This window comes from Hyaloscypha bicolor, assembly GCF_002865645.1.
Source record: "Hyaloscypha bicolor E unplaced genomic scaffold K444scaffold_124, whole genome shotgun sequence".
Lineage (NCBI taxonomy): Eukaryota > Fungi > Ascomycota > Leotiomycetes > Helotiales > Hyaloscyphaceae > Hyaloscypha > Hyaloscypha bicolor.
Genome location: NW_020194626.1, coordinates 8,881 through 31,923, shown reverse-complemented (window position 1 = coordinate 31,923; position 23,043 = coordinate 8,881). Strand labels below are relative to the sequence as shown.

The 23,043-nt window shown below is 30.8% G+C and overlaps 5 protein-coding genes across 5 annotated transcripts; 4 read left to right on the top strand and 1 right to left on the bottom strand.

Moving 5' to 3' along the window:
* The first annotated feature begins 8,276 nt into the window (after positions 1-8,276).
* K444DRAFT_616630 (uncharacterized protein) lies at positions 8,277-9,121 on the top strand. The gene has a single exon (XM_024880958.1). It carries the CDS (start codon positions 8,319-8,321, stop codon positions 8,631-8,633), a length of 315 nt encoding a protein of 104 aa, XP_024732495.1. The 5' UTR covers positions 8,277-8,318; the 3' UTR covers positions 8,634-9,121.
* K444DRAFT_567580 (uncharacterized protein) lies at positions 8,634-9,496 on the top strand. Its single transcript, XM_024877174.1, has 2 exons — positions 8,634-8,908; positions 9,046-9,496. The coding sequence occupies exons 1-2, from the start codon at positions 8,754-8,756 to the stop codon at positions 9,251-9,253; spliced, it is 363 nt and encodes a 120-aa protein (XP_024732494.1). The 5' UTR covers positions 8,634-8,753; the 3' UTR covers positions 9,254-9,496.
* On the top strand, positions 9,482-10,187 carry K444DRAFT_616629 (uncharacterized protein). The gene has a single exon (XM_024880957.1). The coding sequence runs from the start codon at positions 9,523-9,525 to the stop codon at positions 10,090-10,092; it is 570 nt and encodes a 189-aa protein (XP_024732493.1). The 5' UTR covers positions 9,482-9,522; the 3' UTR covers positions 10,093-10,187.
* A 556-nt stretch (positions 10,188-10,743) lies between these two features.
* K444DRAFT_616628 (uncharacterized protein) lies at positions 10,744-11,843 on the bottom strand. The gene is made up of 2 exons (XM_024880956.1): positions 11,359-11,843; positions 10,744-11,258 (listed from the first exon to the last, which is right to left on the bottom strand). The coding sequence occupies exons 1-2, from the start codon at positions 11,777-11,779 to the stop codon at positions 10,900-10,902; spliced, it is 780 nt and encodes a 259-aa protein (XP_024732492.1). The 5' UTR covers positions 11,780-11,843; the 3' UTR covers positions 10,744-10,899.
* Positions 11,844-16,624: 4,781 nt separating this feature from the next.
* On the top strand, positions 16,625-17,167 carry K444DRAFT_633146 (uncharacterized protein; the record flags this gene model as incomplete). Its single annotated transcript, XM_024883583.1, has 1 exon — positions 16,625-17,167. One exon carries the CDS (start codon positions 16,625-16,627, stop codon positions 17,165-17,167), a length of 543 nt encoding a protein of 180 aa, XP_024732491.1.
* Positions 17,168-23,043: the final 5,876 nt, after the last annotated feature.

The window sequence follows — 23,043 nt, the reverse complement described above, 5'->3', positions numbered from 1 at the left end:
TTATATAATAAAATAGTTAGGCAGGTATAGAGAACCAAATACCGTCTTAAGCTTATAGAAATAAAAAATTCAAATCTGTAAAGAATAAACCTATTTATTCTAAGAAAATGCAAACTATTATAAGTAGTAGTAAGAATCAAAGTACTTATTTGAGACTAGAAAAGAAGTAATTATCCCTAATTACAAAAGATATTATTATCTCATTTTATTATTTATACAGGGCTCTAAGCTTGGGTAGCCTTTTATGCTTCTTCTTAGGAGGAGGCTATATCTCAAATACTAGCCTGCTATATTTCTTTACCTTAGAAGGAGATTATATTAGCGAGGTCGGTCTATTACGTTTCTTTAATAGTTTAGCGGGCAGGTAGTAATAATTAAAGATATACTAATAATACCTAATAATACTAGCTTGTAATACCTTGGTATTACCCGAGAACCATTTGTGCTTGAGAGACCTAGGAGGCTTTTAGAGGCATTATTTAATCTCGTAGCCTATTAGATATACTATCTCGTATAAGATATCGAGAATTATTTGCTTTACGAGTATAATAAGGAATCCAGTTTATCCGAAAACTTGCTTTATATAAGCGGGGTTCTTATAATAAGCTGCTTCCTTAATAGCCTCCTATACTAATATAAAGGCTATAATTCATATATTAAAATCATGTATTTTACTAAAGGAAGACTTTTACTCTAAGCTTATTAAAATTCGTTCTTTAAAGTCTAAAAGTAATAGAATTAGGTTCCTGGGCCTATAATATTAGCCCTTATTATTCTAAACAGACTTTAGGTTATTATTATAATTACTATTATAACTATCTAAATTACGATTTTCCTGGCTATTATCTAGCCTATCTTTCTTAAGAATAGTAGGTCTATTTATATATTATTAGATTTATATCTAGTAAAATATAACTAGTAACTTGCCTTTATTACCTAGACTATTACCTAATATTAATTATATAGAACTAGTAAGGCTATTACTTATATTAAGAGTAAAGTTATAGGAATTCTGGTAATTATATAGGCTCAGGTACCCTATTAAGGCCTCCTTATATATACTATAATCTAGGGGTTTAGTAGTTAGTAGATTATTATCTATTTTATTACCTTTATTAAAGCTATAGTTATTCTTTATTATTTCTCTAAATATTAGACTAATTTATTTCATTATATAATTAGTAGCTATACCTGGAGCTCTATATATATTATCTTCTAATCCTAAATAATTCTTTTTATTAGGAGCTAGAACTAAAAATTTGAAATAATTAAAAGAACCGGCTATATTCCTAATATTATATAATAATAGTTCCCGGATCTAAGAACTACTTATATTAACCGCCCTAATATTGCCATATAATAGAGCCGGGCGAGTTCCTAGAAGCAATTAATTCTAATAATAGGAAATACTTAATTAGTTAGAATTTATTTTAATAGTAGCTATTATAAAAGAATTCAAATATAATAGAGAATAAACTTTGGGAATACTAGTTTCTAAATAGTATACTAAAGGAACTTTATATATAACCTAAAAGTATAATTCTATAAGAAATAGAACTAGTCTCATATAATAGAATTTCCTCTACTTGCCGTTTATAATTACTACTCTATTATTATAGGCTAAAATAGGAACTAAGCTAAACTATCTAGTATATAAATCCCTAATTCTCTATTCTTTCTAAGTCCCAAGAATATATGTATTTACTAGGGCTAATAAGTCTATTAATCTAGTAGTAATTAGTACTATAAGATTTTTAATACTAATTATTAATTTCTTCTTTTTATTACTCCCTAAATTCTGCCCTGTTTTATAAAGCTAAACTTATATAATTTAGTAATAGGCCGTATAATATAGGCTTCTTTTACTTCCCTAGCTATCCCTCTTATCTTGCTATTTCAAAGGATTATCTTTACCAGGAGATATAATCTGAGTATTAATATATACTTTATAACCTCAAACTCAAAAATACCTCATATCTAGTTTATCCTATATATATTTCTCTCTCGCCGCTTTTCTCGCAAGAATTCCTTAGTAATATTTTGCCTTATACTAACTCAAATATAATTACGGAGTATTATATCTATTCCTATATTATATAAGAGCCATATTAATACCTCCTGCTATATTTGCCTAGAATCCAAAAAAGAACTAGATAATATTATATCCGAAATTATATAATATATTCTCTTTATAATTTCTAATACCTCTTTCCTAGCTTCCTTTAGCTATACCGAGAATCGAGAAATAGTACTATAATTAATAAATCCTCTTATATAGCTAAGATCAAATTATAGCCGGAATATAATCCCGAATAATATAATTTTTTATCCTAGTAAGTACTATTAATTAGCCCTTAGCTTAAAGTAATACTAGTAATATAATATCCGGGTTAAAATAAGTATATAATATTCCTCTCTATAAGGTACTAGCCGCTTCTTTACTAATCCCTGGTTTATATATAGGATAAATCTCGACCTAATATATTATATAAAGCTAATAATAATACTAGAAACTATAGCTTATAGGAAAACTTATTACTAGTCTCCGGATTATACTATTACTATAGTATAGTAAAATAGAACAGGTTCCTACTATTCTGAGCCATTTTTCTTATTAGTCTTATTTCGTAAATATATATCTTAAATAAATATATCTTACTCTTATAACCTCTAGCTAATAAGTAGGAATAGTAGTAAATATATAAAGGTTAAGCTAAAACTAATAATATTTGGGACTAGAATATAGAAAGTAGCTATATCCGAATTAATAATATAATTTAAAAGAGAATAATTAGAAGAATACTAAAGGTATGCTTTCTAGATTAAAGAACTCGAAATAAGTATTAAACTGCCCTTAACTAGTATTATTATAGGTAATATAGCTACTATAAAGGAAATAAGATAATTATAGGAGTTACGAGTATATAAATAAGGCCAAGTAGCAGATTAGATAAGTTAGAAAAGAATAATAATAGAGGGAGGACAGAGTAGCTAGGATAGAGAGGTATTTATATTATAGTAAAAACTATAGCCAAAGGCCGCATTAGTACTACTTGCCCCTACTCAGGTATACTCGGTTAGCTACCGGAATAAAGCAGCCGTACTCGCTTATTAGGATAGAGGAGGAATTAAGTAATACTAGTTTTAAGGTAAGTATAATAAATATATTTGAAATTTATAATTAATACTTTAAAATAATACTTTTTAATAATTAGTTCTTATATAATTTAAAAGTTAGGCTACTAAATTTAATACTTTTATAATATTTAAATTTACCTAAATTTATAAAATCTTATAATTATTAGGGCCTTTATAATTCTTTACCTTTTGAGTTTAATACCTAAACTATATTATATATTCTATTTTTAGTATAAAGAAGGCTTCTAAAAGTTTAGGATTATAAAAGAATCTTTATATTAAAAATATATTAAGGATATATTATATTATAATAATAAAATTATAGGTATTTATATATAGATATATAATATATTAAACTAGCTATATTAAAAACCATATTATATCTATATATAAAGTTACTAATTACTTTATATTAATACTAGACTTATATAGTTATATAATTCTATATAATTAGCTAGCTATAGGAAAGCCCTAAAGCCCGAAACTTATAAAGAATCTCAAGGGCTTAGGGCTTTTAAACTATTACTAATATCCGGTACTTTTTAGAAAAAAAAAATAATATATTCTATAATAAATAACCTATTATAGACTATTTAATCTTTAAGTTAAGCGGGAAATCTAAGGGCCGAACTCGTAATTCAAGTCTTATTAAGGTTATTAAAGTTTTTACTAGCTAGTATTATAGATTTAATATTATTATAGGAATTCTATAGGTTTTATTCTAATTTATCTAAAAAATATATATAATATATTTCCTTATTTATTCTAATATTTACATATAATTCCTAAAAGCCGAACTATTATCTAAAAAAGAAGTAAAAAGACTAGACTAATATCTTTAAAAACTAAGGCCTTAATAAGTTTATTTAGAAAAGCTTACTAATTCTTCTAAAAATAATCCAAGCTCTAATAAACCAGAAAATTTTGAGTTTATTATATATTATAACTTATATAACTAGAGATAGAAACTTGAGTTCATTATATAAAATTACTTATATATAGAAACTTCTATTATAAACTCCTTATTTAGATTAATTAGTTAAATTCATTTTTAATACTAAGTCTTTATTAGGGTAATTTCCCGCTTCTAGAAGCTTTAGATAAAATAGCTAATAAGTTTCTTAGCTATTAATTAAGACTTATTAGCTAGAAAATCTATAAGTAGTAAATAAGATTATAAAATAGAACTCTTCTAACTATAATACTAAGATATTTTATTATAGTATAAAATAATTAGATATAGAAGCCCTATTAAATATAATATATCTCGAGCTATAAGTAATATCTTATAAAATATAAGAAATTTTAGTACTTAACTAGTACTATAGTCTAGCCTAAAAATACCTGCTATTCTTTATATTTAATTTAATAGAAATAAGAAATACCTATATTTTAACTCGAGAGATAATTAGAACTTTTATATAGATTTAGAATAGTAGTTTACTTTATAAAAAGAAAATAGACTAGAATTATCTATACTATAATTCCTGAAATACTTTTAAGAAAGCTTTCCTAAATTAAAATAGACTAGTTTATAATCCCGAAAGATCTATAAAAGTCTTATATATCTAAAAGTATAAGTACTTAAAATAAATACTATTTAAGTTCTAATTTATAATAAAAGAAAAGTAAAATATATAAAATAAAAATATAATAAAATACCCGAATATTTAATAAATAGAAAGCCTAATTATAGATTATAAGAACTAGTACTAACTAAATATATATATAGTAATATTAAAAGAAAAATAAGATAAGAGAAACTAAAAAATAAGTTAATATATATTTTATAAAAGTAAATAGAAAGATATTTAAATAGCCTAAAAATAAGAAATATATATTAAAGAAATTAAGATTAGAAAAAAAAGGGCTATTTCCTATAATAATAAGTTAGTATATATTTCAAAATAAAAAATAGAAGTATTTAGTAATAGCCCGAAAGCTTTTATAAGTATTAAAGAAAGAAAGGAAATATTAAAGTTTAGAGGAATCTAAATAAGAGTTAGCCTCTTTTTTAAAAGTTCGAGAAAGAATATTCCTAAAGAGCTTAAAGGTATAAGAGATATTAGAAAAGAGGAAAAGATATTAAAGTTTAGAGAAATCTAAATAGAAGTTAGTTTCTTTTTTAGAGATTTGAGAGAGAATATTCTTAAAAGGCCCAAAGGTATAAAAGATATTAGAAAAAGAAAAAAGAAAATATTAGAAAGAAAAAAAAGAGATCTAAAATTTAGCTTTCTAAAAAGTAAGTAAATTAAAGACTTATAATATAGAAGTTTTAGATAAAAATAACCCAGAAATAGTAGTTAGATACTAGCTTTAGTATTATTAGTAAAAGTATTAAAGAAGGAGAGATTCAGAAAAGAGGTTTAGAAAAGGAATTCGGAAAAAGAAAGAAAGATTATAAGATAGTTAAATACTAGCTTTTAATATTAATAGTAGAAATATTAAAAGAGAAGGAATTTAAAAAAGGAATTTAAAGAAGGAATTTAGAAAAAAGATTTAGAAAAAGAAAGAAAGGTTATAAAGCAATTAGATATTAGCTCTTAGTATTAATAAAGGTATTAATAAAGAAAATATTAGTAAAAAATAGAAGCTTTTAATATTAATAGTAAAATCGAAAAAATATAAAAGAAAAATAGAAGTTTTAGAATAAAAATAAAATAGAATTATAGTTTTATAGAAAATAAAGATACTAATATAAAGTAATTATATTATTATATAATTTTATATTTACTTTTATTATTTATTAAAAATATATATTTCTTAAAAAAAAGTATTATTTAGAATTCTTAAATCTCTCTAATTTAATAACTATATATTCGAAAAATAAGAAATAAATATAATTATATATACTAGAATAAAGGAATTCTTCTTATTTAAAAATTATAATTATAGTATTACTAAATACAGAAATATAGAAATTTATATAATAAATTATATATAGAAATTTAAAGAAATTTAAATTACCTTGAATTATTTATAATTAGTAAAGTAAATTAGCTAATTATATAAATCAAATATAGTTTAATTATTATTAGTATATTTTGGCTTTTATAAATTAATAAAAGAAAGAATATTTATATTTATATTTTTATAATTATAATACCTAAAATTATAATTTTTTTAATATTTAAATTTATTTAATTTAAGGCTATTAAATACTAATATTTCTATTTTTAAGTATTATTTATTATAAATTTAATCGGATTTAAATAATTATATTAAATATATATCTTTATATCCTAAAAATAAATAATAAAAATATAGCTATACTAGCTTTAATCTTAGCCTTAATCTTAACCTTAATCTTCTTTTAAAAATAATTTCGATTCTAATATATAATACTATTATTAAAGCTTTCCTTTATTAAAGATATATTAAATATAGCTTTAGGTAATAGCTCTAATAAAGGCAAAAATAATAGAAAAGGTAATAAAGCTATAAATAAACAGAAAAATAATATTTATAATATATCTTCTAATAATTCAGATTTAATCTATAATATCCTCTCCTATTAATATATTTAACTAATAAATCCCTCTATTTCTTAATCTCTTTTTTATATATAACTTCTTCCTTCTTTTCTATAATAATACTTTAATCTCTTTATATTATCCGATAATACTACTAAAATAGTAAAGTAAATTAATAATAAGACTAAAGTTAGAGAAATAGAGCTATACTAGGGCAGGAAGCTAAAGGAATTAAAGAAAGGCAAGGCAAATCTGAAGGCAAGCTTAATATATACTTATAGAACCGAATTCTCTTAAGCTTATATTATTTATAGTAATAAGAAAAGACTAAGAGGCCCTTTCAAATATTATATAATTATAAAAGGCGAATTTAATAATACTTATATAAATTACAGATATAATAATAATAGTAAAGTCTATACTTTCTATTAACTTAATACTAATTCTACTAAGTTTAGAAAGCCTTATTCTATATCTATAAAATCCTTTATACCAAAGCCTCAACTGCCTATAAAATATAGAAAGCAAGTATAAAGACAGATATAAGGTTAGAAGATAATAGGGAAGGAGATTATAGTAGAGGAGAGTAAGGATACTAGAGGAGAAGGAGATAAAGAAGATATAGATAATTCGAGTAATATAGGTAGTATGGAAGATATAGAGAGTAAGAGAAATAGAGATATATCTCGTAATCCATGGGATTTGCCTTACGGACCATACAAGCTAAGGGGGGGCTAGGAGTAGTCGAGAATAAGGCGTATATACTGTACTTCTTTTTTTAGTGAGGTATGCGGGCGCGAAAATCAAAAAATCAGAAAATCACTTTTCGCTTCTCGGTTTTGTCGACTAGCCCGCTAATGGCCTCAGTACAGTAAATGCAACGAACTGAGCGTCGTGACGAGTAAATAATGAATCAAATTCACATTCATCCATTTAATCGCTCACCGCTGGTCGTCGCATCGTCCTCTCTCAAACTAGCCGTTTGTTGCACATAGCAAAAATGATCAAGTTAAGGCTTTGACACGGTGAAAGGACCTAACAAAGCCTGACGAATTGACAGTCCTGACAACCTCACAGCCCCAACGCCGGCACTTCCCTATCCACCACTAGGCTGCATCTTCCTGGTGCAAATCGCCCTTTTGCGATGTGCAACAAAAATATTTCATCCTCTCGGGTTGCACGTGATACCGGAGAGCTTAGGCTGTCAGTGACCATTCACAATGGGCGACCAGTCACCAGCCAATGTTTGTGTCAGTATCTCAATCTTTGTTCTTATAGCAATATCGCTTACGCTACAGTAAGCTTCGAATGCGGCTTCTTCCAAAACACACAACTCATGAAAATCTGGCCCCACTTTTAGCCGTGCAGCTTTGCCGCTTTCAGTAAGGCGTAGTTGCAGGGGTAATGCTCCGATGTACTTCGTATCAGGCCTAATAGTTCCAAGACACAAAAAGCCTACTTTACTTGAAGAGGTAGTATTTTAGCAGAATCCATGTGTTCTATTGGATGATTCCCTTGCTAGTGTAGAACTTACTAGAATATGTTTTGGAACTATTACGCCGAGGGGGAAGTACCTTCTCGCTCCGGGGTACGATTCTGCCGTGCTGACGCAACAAAGAACCCGTGGTCGCGCCACAACATTCGGCTCAACGGCCTCGTCAACTCCTCAAATCTTTCCATACCTCGACATACACTTATCCCAACTACATGGCAATGGCAGAAACCGAGACTACACCGCTCCTCGTCGATGTGGGCGCTGATGCAGCTCACATCGAATATGTCCCAGCCTCGGCTCATTTCCATCGAGCCATCAAGAGACTCACCATAGCTATTCTTGTCCTTTCAGCCATCACTCTTCTAAATCTTCTTCTCGGATTCTTTCTTGTCGCGGTTTGGCCTTTCCATTGGGCTGTTGGAGCCCCTGAAGTGCTATTTCTGATACTTGTTCGTCCCATTCTTCTCCCCACCTCAACCGCAACCTCAACCTTGCCGATTCTTCCAATCATAATTAACATCAAATAGATACTCATCGCAACCTTCGTTTCCATCATCAACCTCAATATCAACGTTGCCGTGCTCTTGAACCTCATCGTCGACGTCATACTTTCCTTCTACATCATTGCATGGTCTTTTACTCTGATTATGGGCTACATATTCATCGACATGTGCAGGATGGAAGTAGGATATCCGAGGCCTCCAGATCTAGATAGAGGAACGCCTCCTCCAGGTTGTCGTGGCTGGATGGTAGCGACCTGGGTTCTACTTAGTATTGCTTACGGGCTGGGGCTCATCATTGGGTATGTTTCTTCTGCGCAACATTCAAGCTTTAGATCCTCTCTTGTGACTGTATCTCGTCGACAGATGCTTTCTACATGCTTTGAAATCCTCGTTTGCTATTGACTATGAGGCACAAGCCCTGCTAATGGTCGAGTAGCCTCCTTCATCTAGTGTTGGTGGTCCTTCGGACCATTGCCCTTTTCCGAACCGAGTTCTGGAGTCTTTCAGCAGGGCAAGTAACTTTTCAAGTTACATTCAAGGTTATAACAGGAGAGAATAGTGATGGCGCTGTGAGAAGAGGTGCAGATGTGGATGGCCCACCAGCGTCTCCTCCTGGAGTACAAGGCCCAGTCGCTGAGGCTTGAATAGTTGAACTTCGTATGGCGGCATGGGACAGGAAATATTCAGCGGGACATTCAGTTTTCAAGGCCCAATGTAGAAAGCTTTACCTAATGCCAGACATTTCCAATCACCTAGCTTCAATTCTTGAAGCCACAAAGCCCATTGGGAATGCTAAGCGGAGTGGCGCGAGCACGTGTTGTCAATGCTTCATTATAGCCTCAAGACAAGCCTACAAATTTACCCTCACCACACACGAACTTTATTTCTCAGTATCTCAAATGCTTCCACCAAGATGCAGGATCATTTCGATGATTTGATCTCACAACGACCGTCAGGGCCTTCATTGCCTATGCTGCCAGCAACTTCCCCTCCGGCGTTGTACACCGCTCTCCAAGAGGAAGATGAGATCAGGCTCTTGCACCTCAACCCTGGCACCGAGTCCACACCCATAACCTGCACCCTCCAACATGCCAGGCTCTCCCAGATACCTGCGTACGAAGCATTATCTTATCAGGGTCCCGAATTCCCGCTTCAAACAATCGAGCTAGATGGGCAGCCTCGCCAAGTGAGAGCGAATCTTCATTCTGCTCTTCAGCACCTAAGGCTAGACTCAGTGATTAGCGCGCTATTTCATCCGATATTCCGGTGGGCTTTTCCGGATTTTAATGTGATGCTTGTTAGGTCGATGCACAATGTGTATAAAGAGTTTAAGAGAGGTAGGCCCAACCAGGGGGGGCCGAGAGAAGTTGCAGGGTTTGGAGTCGGAGTAGATGAAGATACGCCGTTGACGGGGAGAGGCTTTAGCAGGATGAATAGTAGGGCTTATGTGGAAATTCCAGGCTATAGTGGGAAGGGGCTTTAAGGAGTTCCTACCGTTGACTATTGAATTGGATTCGGTTTCCTTAGAAGATCTTACCTCTTATATAAGAGGTTGGTACTACAGCACTAATTAGGTGATAATATACTATTGTCAGTTGGTTTACAGGGGTCTTCTTCTTCTAGTTCGTGATCCTGATTCCTGATCCTTCTACGCTTTGATCGCGGATCCTAGGCTTCCATTCTAGGCTCCCTTTCCAGGCTTCCATTCTTTACTAGCTTATAAGAGCTCTCAAATCACGCTCCTTATTATTTAGTCAGTCAGCTACAATACAATCATTTGAACCCCTGCTTTGCAACGGACAACTATGTCCTAATGAAACTAACGACAAGTAAAGACTTTGAATGGCCCTATAGTCTTGGTCATATGAACTGAAATACTTTCGGTTAAAACTTCCCTCTGTCTTGTGAACTCAAACACGTTGATGTCGTAATGCAGTTCAATTGTTATTTGCCCCTACTTAAATGACGCTGGCAATAACTACGTGCGAATAGTCGGCATAGGAATTGCGGACGTGGTGCAGCGATGACCAGCGCCGATGATGACTAAGGTACTTCGGAGCACTACCCCTGCAACTACGCCTTACTGAAAGCGGCAAAGCTGCACGGCTAAAAGTGGGGCCAAGTTTTCATAAGTGTGTTTTGGAAGAAGCCGCATTCGAAGCTTACTGTAAAGAGGTTCCATGTAAGTATAGTAAGATCCCGAAAGCTTATAGAAACATATTATCTCTGAAACAAAATCCATGATAAGATTCTACTCGTACTGAATCAATTGTGGCAGCACAAAACAAGCCTACCAAATTGCTAATACTCCTATTAGGCCCAGAACTCCCCACCCCAACTGGTCCATGGCTGTCCTCGCTCCCGCGCCAGCAGATGATGTTGCAGTTGGTCCACTACCCACACGTGTTGCGCTGCTAGAGCGGAGTGTAGTTGATGGGAGGAATGTGTTACTCCCAGAACTGCTGGCGGAGCTGCTGGTGGAACTACTGCTCGTAGGAGCGAGTATGAAAGTTCCACTTCTCACATGCCAGGACGAATTCTTGGACGGCAACGCAAAGTAATCCGACTGCTGAATGTAAATGGCCATATGGTAAGTAAACTTCCCTGAAAGAGTCTGATAGCCAATGATCGGAGAAGATATGTTCCACACTATTCACCCTCCCCCATACAAGTCAGTAGTGGAAGTCAACAAGCACATGTCGCATAGCCGCCCCCTCCCCTTCAAAGGGTAGAAAAGGACGAGACAAACCATAACTTCCATTATTCGGCACACTTCTCGCTATCTTCCCACACTGTGAGTTAACAATCCAGCCATCACAGCCAACCAGCGACCCAGGCTCTGTGATGTTGTAGTCGCCCGTATTAAAGGTACTCGCCCAGGACCACTCGTCATCATCCCAGAGTTCAATGGAAATGCTACCCGGAATGGCTGGTGGCGTCCATTGAATTGTATATTGCGAGCCGTATACGATGGTCTCGCCTTGGGTAGGATGAAGAACGCTGCTGCTACCCGTGGCTTGGGAGCCGGAAGCAGAAGAAGAAGAGGTGGATGTTGATATTGTGGGAGATGGTGTCGATGCAGATTGTGTTGCTGCTGCAGTAGCTCTGGTGCATAAGAGGAGAGGAACTAGGGTGAGAGCTATTTGGATGATAGATAGTATAGAAGACATGGTGAGTGGCCGTATCCCACGCTAAAGATTGCGAGTAGTATTGTGGTTGTTATGATTTTGCACGAGTTTGCGGATGGTGGCTCTTATCTCTTCAAAATGCGGGGCTCGGTGTAAATCTGATTTTTAGGGCGTTCGCACGAGTCGGCGCAATGTCAGCCGTGTCTTACTCTTCTGCATTTACGTACGTATCCTCTCTAGTCGATTCTATTAGTAAACTAATAAGAGTTGCAGCACGCGGATCGAGCGCTGGGTTTACTCGAAATCTTATGGAGAAGACAATATCAGTATGGTGCCAAATACGATTGGAGACAAGTACAAATCCAGATGGGAATCCAGATGTAAGTTCCCTATGTCTTATTCTTCGAGGAAACGTTACCAATAGGACTTGCGCAATAGTTTCATTCTTGCTTGAATATATATATCAAGATAGAGGGATTTCCCAATATTGCAGACCTCTTACAAATCCGGAGCCGCTTGCTCATTATGCAAGACAAGTTCTTTTCGGACTTTATCTCGGATCCCGCGCCCTTATTTCTCTAGAAAGAATCAAAGGTCTTCTAACGTTAGAGGTTTTCGAATGCTATTTAGAGGTCTTCTTCCCCAACTAACTTTATAAAGAGAAAACCAATACTAATAACTTAATTCTCGGACCTGAATTAATCTCTTATAATAATATAAGATATTTGTCTCTGCTCTCAAGCTTTAGCTAATGGCAATACTAGGCTATAGAGACCTTAACCAGGAATTTAGGAAGGAAATTACTTAGGTGGAAATAAGTGAGGCCCTTCTTCTTCTAAGAGTCTAGCTATAACCGAGTAGGGACTTATACTATTGGCTTCTAATTAAGTGAGAATAGCAAGAAACGAGGCCAAACCGAATATAGTAACTAATAGAGGATAGCAGGGCAGTACTATAACGTTTATAGTTCTAATATTTCTTTGTATCGAATTATACTATAATAGAGGTTACTATTCTATAGTTATCTATTAAGAATACCATGGAAGGAGTAATATAAAAGTACTCTTGGCTTTACTCCTATAGTATAATCCCTTTTAATACTAAAAATAAATAGTAATCGCTTTAGATTACTATTATTAAATAGGCAGAGCCCGGAAAATCTCCTTATAGTATTTAGCTTGCATTTAGTAATATAGTAGTAATAGCAGGCCTTTTATCTTGAAAGCAGGCCACCTCTATATTAGCTATACTATTTAAACTATCTCTTATATCTTAGTAAGTTTATTTCTTTAATATTTTGCCTAATAAACGGATAAAATAAAGAATTCCTTAATATAAATAGACTTTACGATTTCCTCTAGTATTGAAATAGCTCCGACTATAGCATATCTAGAACTTACTAGGTCTCTACTAATACCGGAGCACTCTATTAAACCCCTTATTATTACTCAAGAGCAGAATCCTTATTCGACTTACTTTAGGAATACTACCTTGTATTATTTTTAGCTAATAACCCTATTTTATTATAATTACTTTCTGGATCTGAGTTTATATAATAGTACTTTTCTTTATTATTAGTTAAAGTCGGAAGACTACTATAATATTAAATATACTTTATAAAAGTATTAGATATAGATATATTCTATATACTTGTACTTACTAGAAGTAACTAATATATAAACTAATAATATAGGCCTCTTTCTAGCTATTTTCTAAGGGGTTAGTATCTCTGAGCTAAAGATATCTAATAATAGGTTTATATAATTGAGTGAATCCTGGAGCCCTTTTTATAACTATACTACTATATCCTCTATTTAAATATAAGAGTATAGTATGCCTCCCTTAAGTTTGCCTTATTTCTAGTACCCTTTCTATCTTTTCAAATACCCTTAGAATTCCAGGCTATAAATATACTATTTGCCAAATCCGACTTAGTAAATTACTATAATAATAGAGGCATACTTTAAACAGGCAATAATATAAATAGGAATTAGAAGACTAGTAATAACTTGACCGTAACCTTCAAGTCAGGGAAGAAGAAGGCATACCTTCTAGAGAATTCTTAAGGTAAGAAGCCCAAATACTATATTATTAAGTATTACTTATTATAGAAAAGACTAACTAATAGTAATTAATGATTCGACTGCGACTTCTAAATTAGAGAAAAGAAAGATATGCCTTTAAAAGAGTTCTCGAGATAGGAGGCCCAAATACTATACTATTAAATATTACTTATTATAGAAAAGGCTAGCTAATAGTAATTAATAACTCTATTAACCCGCAAAAGCTAACGGCTTCTAGTAAGAGACTACTTAGTAAAAAGCATTAAATTAATAAGAAGAGCTAGAAGAATTAGGGACGGCCTCAGACTATCTATAAGCTTATAGATAACTCGCCTTTACTTATTAAACCTCTAATAGAATATAGAATTGCTATACTTCCTATACTTTTATTACCAAATCTGTATTCCCTTTTTCTCTAATAGCTAGTTACTTATAATAATATATTTATAGATATATTTATAAACTATATAAGTTACTATTCTATAAATAAACCCGATTATAAATAAGCTAAGGCTTATATTTAAATAGATTTACTACTAGGGGGCTATTCGGAAGTATTATAATATATATTACTTAACTTATAAAGATTAGTAAAGTATAATATTAATATTATAAGACATTATTATTAAAGGTAAGAATCTTTTATAAGCGGAATACTAGCTATTTATACTTCCTAATCTCAAGAGATTCTCAGATAATTTCAAGTTAGTTATAAAAAAGAATAGTTTCTGGCAGTATATAAGAAGATATCTTAGTCTCTACTTACTAGACTATACCTTCGAGATTTCGGGTACGAATTAATATATACTTACTATATATAAGGCAATAATTATTTTACGGAAACTAATTAGGAAAAGCAAAGAAATTAAATATCTTTGCAGGATATGGGTTATCTTAACGGATAAGAAAGAGACCGACCTTAATTAAAGGGGCCTTGGCTTTAGTATTATAATAATAACTTGAAATAAAGCCACTTCTTTCTTATTTATACCTATATACTTTGCAAATTATAACTATAAAGCAAATACTCGACTTATTACTACTAGGATAGCCGGGATAAAGGTTATTACTACTAGGGATATTAGAATCGGTAAAGAGATTATAGTTATCTATAACGGGGACTACTTTGGAGAGGATAATTACAAATATCTTTATAAGACATATAAAGACTACTATTAAAATAGCTAGATGTCGGAAGATTAGAACCGCTTTTTAAAAGGCTCGCCCGAAACTGAGAGGGGAAAGAGCTTGGATAACTTATTAGTAATACGACCTGTAAGTAGCAGTCAATTAATATCAAAGTATATAAGTAGGCCTTTCAGATCCTTGAGATTAGATCCACCGGAGAAATTCGCTAAGACTAATTCAGATACAAAAGCGCTAGATTAATATATTATATCTAAGTATGAAAGGAGAAAGCAAGTACCTATAAGTTATAATTCAGACCGCCCTATCCGAGTTCCTAGTAATTATCTCATATCGGGTTCTTATATTAGACCTGGAGCCTGGGCTCATTTTAATAGATATCTTAGGGCTACTAAACGGGCAGATAAGGTTTTAATTCCCTCTTATCTAATATACTAGTATTATAGGAAATTATATAGATATTAGTAGCCTAAGACTAAGAATAGCAGATATAATAATAAGGAATGCATTTACTCTCTAGTACTTTAGTAGTACTATTTCAAGAATATTATAAAAGAAGAAAGTAATAAAGAGAGATAGTACTTAAAGGTAAATAATATATTTAAGTAACTTCATTCTTCTCCTATAATATACTATTAAAAATAGTATCTTATTATTATTAAAAACTACTACTAACTAGTATAAAGATTAATTCTAGTATTAACTAATAGCTATTTCTTTATTAGGCAATATAGTAGTATCCTACTATTATTAATAGTATAAAGCAGATAGATTACTCTCTCTAAAGTCTATACCACTAGCCTTAGCTTCCTAACCTTGTAAGAGAGGACCCAGTTTATATTCGAGAGTAACTAATAGTAGCTTCTCGCTTATCTATAATTATCTATAGAGTATACTAATGCCTCTATATACTCATTAATCTAGGCTTGAAATTACTAAGTCTTCTGCTTATTCCCGCTAGAATTTGGTACGCTTAATGGAAAGTTCTTACTCGATAATATTAGTATAATAGTACTAGTTATAAGTATTAGTAGTATTAATATTACTTGTTATAGGTATTTGCGGGGCTTCTTTAAAGTCGATTATATTAACTATAGGGGCAGATTCTGGCTAGAGAGAAGTTAGAAAAGTAACTATATAGCTTGGATATAGTATATTAATAACCGAACTCATTTTGACTTAATATATAGCCCGTAACTTCTATGGTTCTCGAGTTCTCCTTTAGTAAGTGCCACTCAAGATCCAAGATGCTATGACTTATTCTACTAGTACTGGCCTTTATATATACCCAATTAGTAGTAGTCGTACGAAGGTAGATGTGGCCAAAAATATAGGAGTTAGGTATACCACTGCAGTCAGGCGTGGTAACCCTCAAACCCCTTTGTGCTGATTTAGCAACCTCCTATCCAGGGATCTCGACCTCCCAATTAAGCGACCACCTGATTTAGCGGACCCCAATTTCCGATTCAACTACCCCTAATTCAGTGACCTACTCCCTGCATGGCCTTTTAAACGTTAATTGGCACCTGAATACCTCAATTAGCACCTGATTACAGGGTTTCCACCGGCGAACCAGCTAGAATTACAGGGTGGTGCCACCATTTAGCAGTCGCCTGATCGAGGCTTGAACAATCATCGGATGATACGATCTGCAGGCCACGTGCAATCCCAGCCACGAATGTCAGCCACGTTGTACCCCACCAGGAACCCTAGGATATGGCCAGCCCCTCGAGGCTCCTCGCTTGCGTGGGAGACGTCTCCCAAGCCTAACCAATCGTGTAGTGCGTTGTTTCACCCTCACTTACCTCATCTGTGTTTCAACACCTATGTTGGCACTAATCTAAGCTCTGGCGGTCAATGGGCAGTTGGATCGTGCTGCGATCCTGCTCTACTTTCAAATGAATCACTACAAACAGCTGCTAATAGCACAGAGAATAACAGATCGGCCTGCGGCTACGATGACGAAGAGTCCATCGATGGAGATACGGTAATGTCGAGCCCGGGCGAGAGCGACATCGAAGACGACGATCTCTGCGACATATCACCTAACTTCATCGCTATGGCCGTAGATCTGTCACACCACCACAGTCCGCTGCTAAGCTTCGAGGATATACTTGCCCAAGAGGAGTCGCTACTCCCGGACGACGGGCTTGACAACGTCGCGCCTTCAATTGGTAAGAGCTCAACGACTGGTTTTAACTCCCGGGAAGAAAGATTCTAGGAGTAGTTTGGCTCCCGGAATAGAGAATGAGGGCTTTGGGCTCCATTGACTAAAGTGCATAGTAGTATTATTTTTATTTTGCAAAATTACTGGTCATCTATTCCTCTCGCAGTCTGCCCATCGTGTATGACTCTTGCATCCTCCTTATTCTTCCGAGGCAGTTTGTTTCTCTTTTAGAACGGCTTCCCTCGATATCTTGCGGCAACATATTCTTCGGGAGAGGATAGGCAGTTTGCTAGATTAGTATCAGCACCAGTCGTATATTTCAAGCAATCAATCGCTTTACTTACTATATCTGCCATAGAGGGCGGCTACGATGCGTGGTCCCTGGATCTATACGTAGTGTATTGACCATGCTTGGTAATGCACGTAAAGATCGCAGAGTAGGGAGTTGCATTGAATGGTAAAAGAGTTCATTGAACTAACTAGAAAAGAGCTTGAGTGAAGTATGAAGCTTCAGGAAGTGAGTACACAGATCCTGACTAAGCAGAGCGATCGCGCTAGCCCTAATTCAGTGATTCTCACTGCGATACACCCCCCAGGAAGGCACGATACCGTATTCTACCTGTTTTGCCTAATTAGAGAGCTTTGAAATGGCGAAATTCGTCCGATATATGGGTTTTGCAGAGCCGTATTAATATTCCGATCCGAATAGGCTTAGTACATATCATTTCCCCAGATTACCGAATTCCAGGGAATCCCTATATAAACCCCCCCTTTTTACTAACTCCAGAGCCTCTAATCAAACACTCTTCTTTGATACCCTTCCAGAGATCCCTTCCCAAGCTTCCGATTATTATAAACATGGCTTCTATCTCTTCTCGCACTACTATTAAGTTAATTCCGGCTCGCAAATCCAAGGTATTTTTAATCCAAAACACGTTCTTACTTTACCTTTTACTAACTTTAGATAGCATTAAGTAGCTCGCAAGTCCGCCGTAAGTATAGCTCTTAACTATTAATATAAAGCTCACTTTTAATAGAATATTAAGGTTTAGATCCCTATAGTATCTTCTAATACTCCTAGTACCTCTCTATTAAAGATAAAGAAGTCTATATTAAAGCCTCGTACTTCTCGTCCTACTTATACTAGTCTTAGAGAGATTCCTTATATGGGTTATTATAAGTTCTCTATACTATTCCAAAGCTCGTTTTAACTTAATATAGTCTTATTTACTCTAAAAGGCAAGAGTAATAGTTCTTGCTATAATACTATTAGTCGAGGTTCTTATTACTAGAAATATACTTCTAGTTATTCTTATTTAGTTATTCTAATCTCTTATATCCCTATTATATAACTCTTTCTTATAGAACTTCTAATTATTAAAAATACCATAAGCTCTCTTTTCTTAATTCTCTTTTATAGATTCTGACTATTTTAAAGCATTTGTCTGCTCTTAGGTACTTTATTTATACTATACTTAAGATTACTAAATCTAATAAAGAAAATAATAGTAAGAGCTTTTCTACTAAGATTTAAAAGGCTATTAATAGGAATAAGAAGTAGTTTAATTAGGTAAAGGGCCTTTTATATAAGCTTATTAATACTATAGTAAAATACCTTTAGATCTCCTGCTATTAGCTCTTAAGCTCTATTATTTTAATAAATTTTATAAATAAAAGGTATAAATAAAAGCCTCTTTTTATATTATTTAATTATTTTAATTTTTACTTTAATATTCTAAAGATTTAATAAAGCTCTAAAGTTTTCGAATTTGAATTAGGGTAGATTTTTTATAAGTTTATCTACTAATATATTACTTATTTAAAGATATATAACTTAAAATATATCTTTATTATACTTTTAATATAGCTATATATTCTAAATATTAATATAATAGAGCTTTATAATAATTCTTCTATTCTCTCTAATAATTAGTTAAATAATTTACTTATTATTATAGAATATAGTTCAGAGCTTTCTAAGATCTAAATATAGATCTCTAAATAGCTTCTAGAGAGCTATAGTTTCCTTTACTATATAAGCGACTTTATATATTTCTGATTTGGTTAAAGAAATAGTTATAAAGCTCTATTAAGTAGCTTTCTATAATATTAAACCTCTAAATAAGGAAATTATATACCTATAGCTTAATTATTATATATCCAGGTTATTTATATATAAAGTATTAGATATAATCTATAACTATATCTTTCTATATTTCCTATTATACTAAATTACTAAGAACCGGATTCTAAACAAATATTAGAAAGCCTAATCTATAATTATAAAATACTCTAAAATAGGATTTATTAAGAACTAAGAGAGTACTAAAATAGTAAAAGCTATATTTGCCCTAATTATAATTATAGTATAAAGTAGTAATCTAATCTTCTCCTAATATATTTTAATTTAATATAAATAAGCTTAATTACTATATTTCTAAAGATTAATTTCAGGTAATAAAATACTAGGGCACTTCCTATTTATTATCTTAAATTTCTTAGTAATCTTCTTAATATAAGTATTATAAACTAGCTAGAGCTTTTTAGTCTTCCGATCTCTAATTATATGAATTCTTAGAAACTATTCTATATCCTATATATTATAAAGCTTATAAACTATTTTAATCTAAGTAATAATTAATTAAGTATGTACTTTATTATTCTTATAATAAAGTACTTAGAAGTCATTTATATAGAAAATAATAAAGACCTTATAATCTATATTTATATAAATATAGGGCTTTTTATTAAGTTCAGAAAGTCTAATTCTCTTAAGAGTATTTATCTAGTACTTATATTATAGAGTAAGAGAATCTCATAGCCTATATAAAGCTTAATTTACTTTTGCTATATATCTTAGTATCTTAAAACTATCTAGTAGCTTATATATTACTATAGGCCTATTAGAATCTCTTTTTATATTAATAAATATATTTATAATATTAAATTACTTTATTTCCAGATTAAAATAAGCTATAATTATACTAGCTACTTAAAAAGACTTTATTATAAATATAGTAGTATATATAGACAAGAATAATACCTTCTCTTAAAGATCTCTATAAACTACTAGCCTTAAATAATACCGAGTAATATATCTATTAAAATTAATTTTATATATAAATACCTATTTTAAAGAAATTAGAGATATACTTATTTTATTACTAGAAATAATTCTCTAGTAATTTCGAGCTTTAAAGTTATTAATCTCTAGTTTAGTATTTAATTTAAAGTATTTTCTAGCTAGGTACTTCTCTAGATTATTTCATATTTTTAGAGCCTTTAGAAAATTATTAATATAAATTTTTCTTATTATTATACTATTTAAAGTACTTTATTCTAGATATATTCTTAATTAAACTACTATTATAATCATGGTATATATAATCTTATAATTAAATTTCTTTTTATAATTCTCTAGCTAATTAGGCTAGAGAAACCCTAAAAAAGACTCTAAGTAATTAATCTAATTTAATTTACTTATTATTTATAATAGTGCGCTTATTATAGTAATTATATTACTACTAGCTTTACCTGGATTTCCGTTCTAATTATTTCTTTTATATAAGTATATTTGAATTAGCCCTTTTCTAGTTCTAATAATTAGCTTTTTTATCTATTTTCTCTTTAGTTTTACTATTTAATCTTCTATTTTAGCTAAGCTATTTACTTTTTTTTATAGAAGATTCTCCTATTTCTATTAAGCTATTTACTTATTTTATAGGTAAGCTTCCTGCTTTACTTATAGGAGCTATTAATAAACCTTATTACTAGTCCTAAGGAAATTCTTCTTTACTTTTATTAATTTAGTATATTTCCCTAATAGTTCTGGTATACTTTATTATATCTCTCTTTATAGTACTAAGCCTTCTTAAGAGCTTAGTACTTTTATTTTTATTATTTCTTAGCTCTAGTATACTTTCTAGCTCTAGAGTACTTTATAGAATTATAAGTTCTATTTCTAGTAAGGCTATAAAACTTCCTATTTCCGAGTTATAACTAATTAGTATATTTATAGGCTCTTTTAATTATTAGTTTATTTACTTATTATTTCCTAGTTTAGACTTATTTTCTATTTATTTTAATAAGCTATTATACTATAATTCCTTATTTTTAAAAATTAATTTAGTATCCTAAATTTTATTCTCTAGAAGTAGTTCTACTATATCCTTTATAATCTCTATACTATGGCCTTTAGTATATTTATAATTCTTTTTATAAAATATATTCTTATTAAATATAATATTATATATAATAATTACTTTATTAAATATAAGAACCCAGATTTTATAAATATTAGATATAATATATCTAACTAAATATCCGATATATTTATATAATATAACCTTAAATACTTTCTTATTTCGTCCTGCTTTATAGTTCTTAATTATTAGATATATTTTAGAACTATATATATAGATTCTATTTTAATTAGGCCTAAGATTAACTATTATTCGAGCTATAAGCTCTGGATTATACTAACGGAAATAATTACGGAATTATAAATCGAGTACCTTATTTAGTATTCTCTAGTAATTTATATATAAAAGACTCTAATTATATAAATAAATTATAGCTATAAAGCTCTCTAGTTATAGCTTTTCAGGCAAATTAGCTATTAAGTATATTATAATAGCCTTATTTATAATCTCCTGCCCTATTTACTTAATACTACTATTTGGTTTATATATATATAAAAAAGAAAGCTTGATTTTAATGCCTTTTTTCTTTACCTAAATCTAATAGGCTAATATTTCTTAAATTAGAATAACTGCTTTCTCCTAATTATACTTAATATAAGTAATTAAAAGATTATATTACTTATATACCTATTACTTAAAATCCCTAATTATATTAAATATTACTAAATTCCCTTTATTTTATAAAAGGTATCTAAAGAGCTTTTTACTAAATTTGTCTTTAATTATTAGAATCTAGCTTAAATTATTATAGCTATTTAGGTAATTAAATAAGTCTTATAAGATTCTTTAAAATAGTTAAATAAACTTCCTCTTAGTTAGCCTATATAAGATTACTTGCCTAATATATACCTAAATATAAAATTCGTATATAATTCTTATTAGTCTATTAATTTTCATATTATATATATAATTAATAAGCTTTTATAAAGCTTTATAGGCTAAATACCCCGCTTTTATATACTATTTTTCTTCTAAATTATTTCTCGGCTTAAAATATTTCCTTAATTTCTTATACCGAGCTCTAATTAAATATTCGAATATTAGAAATATAAATATATTACTAGTACTAGTAGGAATTTCGAATGAAATATTAGAATAAGTAAAGAGCGGCTTGTATTTAAAAAAAACTAAATTAAATTTATATTCTAATTATATTAATACTATATTCTTTTTATAATTTCCTAATCTAACTATAAGATTATATTTATAATACCAAGCTTTCTTTTTTACTAGGCAAGCTTTGGAAATAATATTTATATAGAATTCTTTAATAACTATAATATTATAAAGAATTAGATCTTTAGTATATAGTTCTATAGGTCTATTAACTATATTTTTAATTATACGAATACTATATCTAATAATTAGAAAACTAGTTATTCCTGCTTTTATATAATTATTAATTTTTACCTTAATAAAAGTACTAGAATTAATTAGATCCTTACTATTAATTAGATATATAGTACTATAGTTATCTAATAAGGTACTTTAAGAAAGCAGATATCTTGAGAAATTAAGTATTATATAGATTTCCTAACCTAGGCTCTAGATTATAAATATGGGATTTACTAGAATAATATTAAAGTTTCTAGGAAATTAGGTTCCGAATACTTTAAATTTCTTTTTAGAACTAGTACCGGGTATTAGCTTTTCTATAGCTCGTTTACTAGTAATTTTCATACTATATTTTTCTTTTAGCTAAGGTTTTAGATCTTTCTAATATTTGGT

What these genes read in the sequence shown, in the direction of transcription:
- K444DRAFT_616630 (XM_024880958.1), top strand. Translation starts at nt 8,319, where the DNA reads ATGGCAATGGCAGAAACCGAGACTACACCGCTCCTCGTCGATGTGGGC.
- K444DRAFT_616628 (XM_024880956.1), bottom strand. Translation starts at nt 11,779, where the DNA reads ATGTCTTCTATACTATCTATCATCCAAATAGCTCTCACCCTAGTTCCT. An exon ending in GCCGAATAATGGAAGTTATG is followed by an intron (nt 11,259 to 11,358) that starts GTTTGTCTCGTC and finishes GAGGGTGAATAG; the next exon opens with TGTGGAACATATCTTCTCCG.
- K444DRAFT_567580 (XM_024877174.1), top strand. Translation starts at nt 8,754, where the DNA reads ATGGGCTACATATTCATCGACATGTGCAGGATGGAAGTAGGATATCCG. An exon ending in GGGCTGGGGCTCATCATTGG is followed by an intron (nt 8,909 to 9,045) that starts GTATGTTTCTTC and finishes ATGGTCGAGTAG; the next exon opens with CCTCCTTCATCTAGTGTTGG.
- K444DRAFT_616629 (XM_024880957.1), top strand. Translation starts at nt 9,523, where the DNA reads ATGCAGGATCATTTCGATGATTTGATCTCACAACGACCGTCAGGGCCT.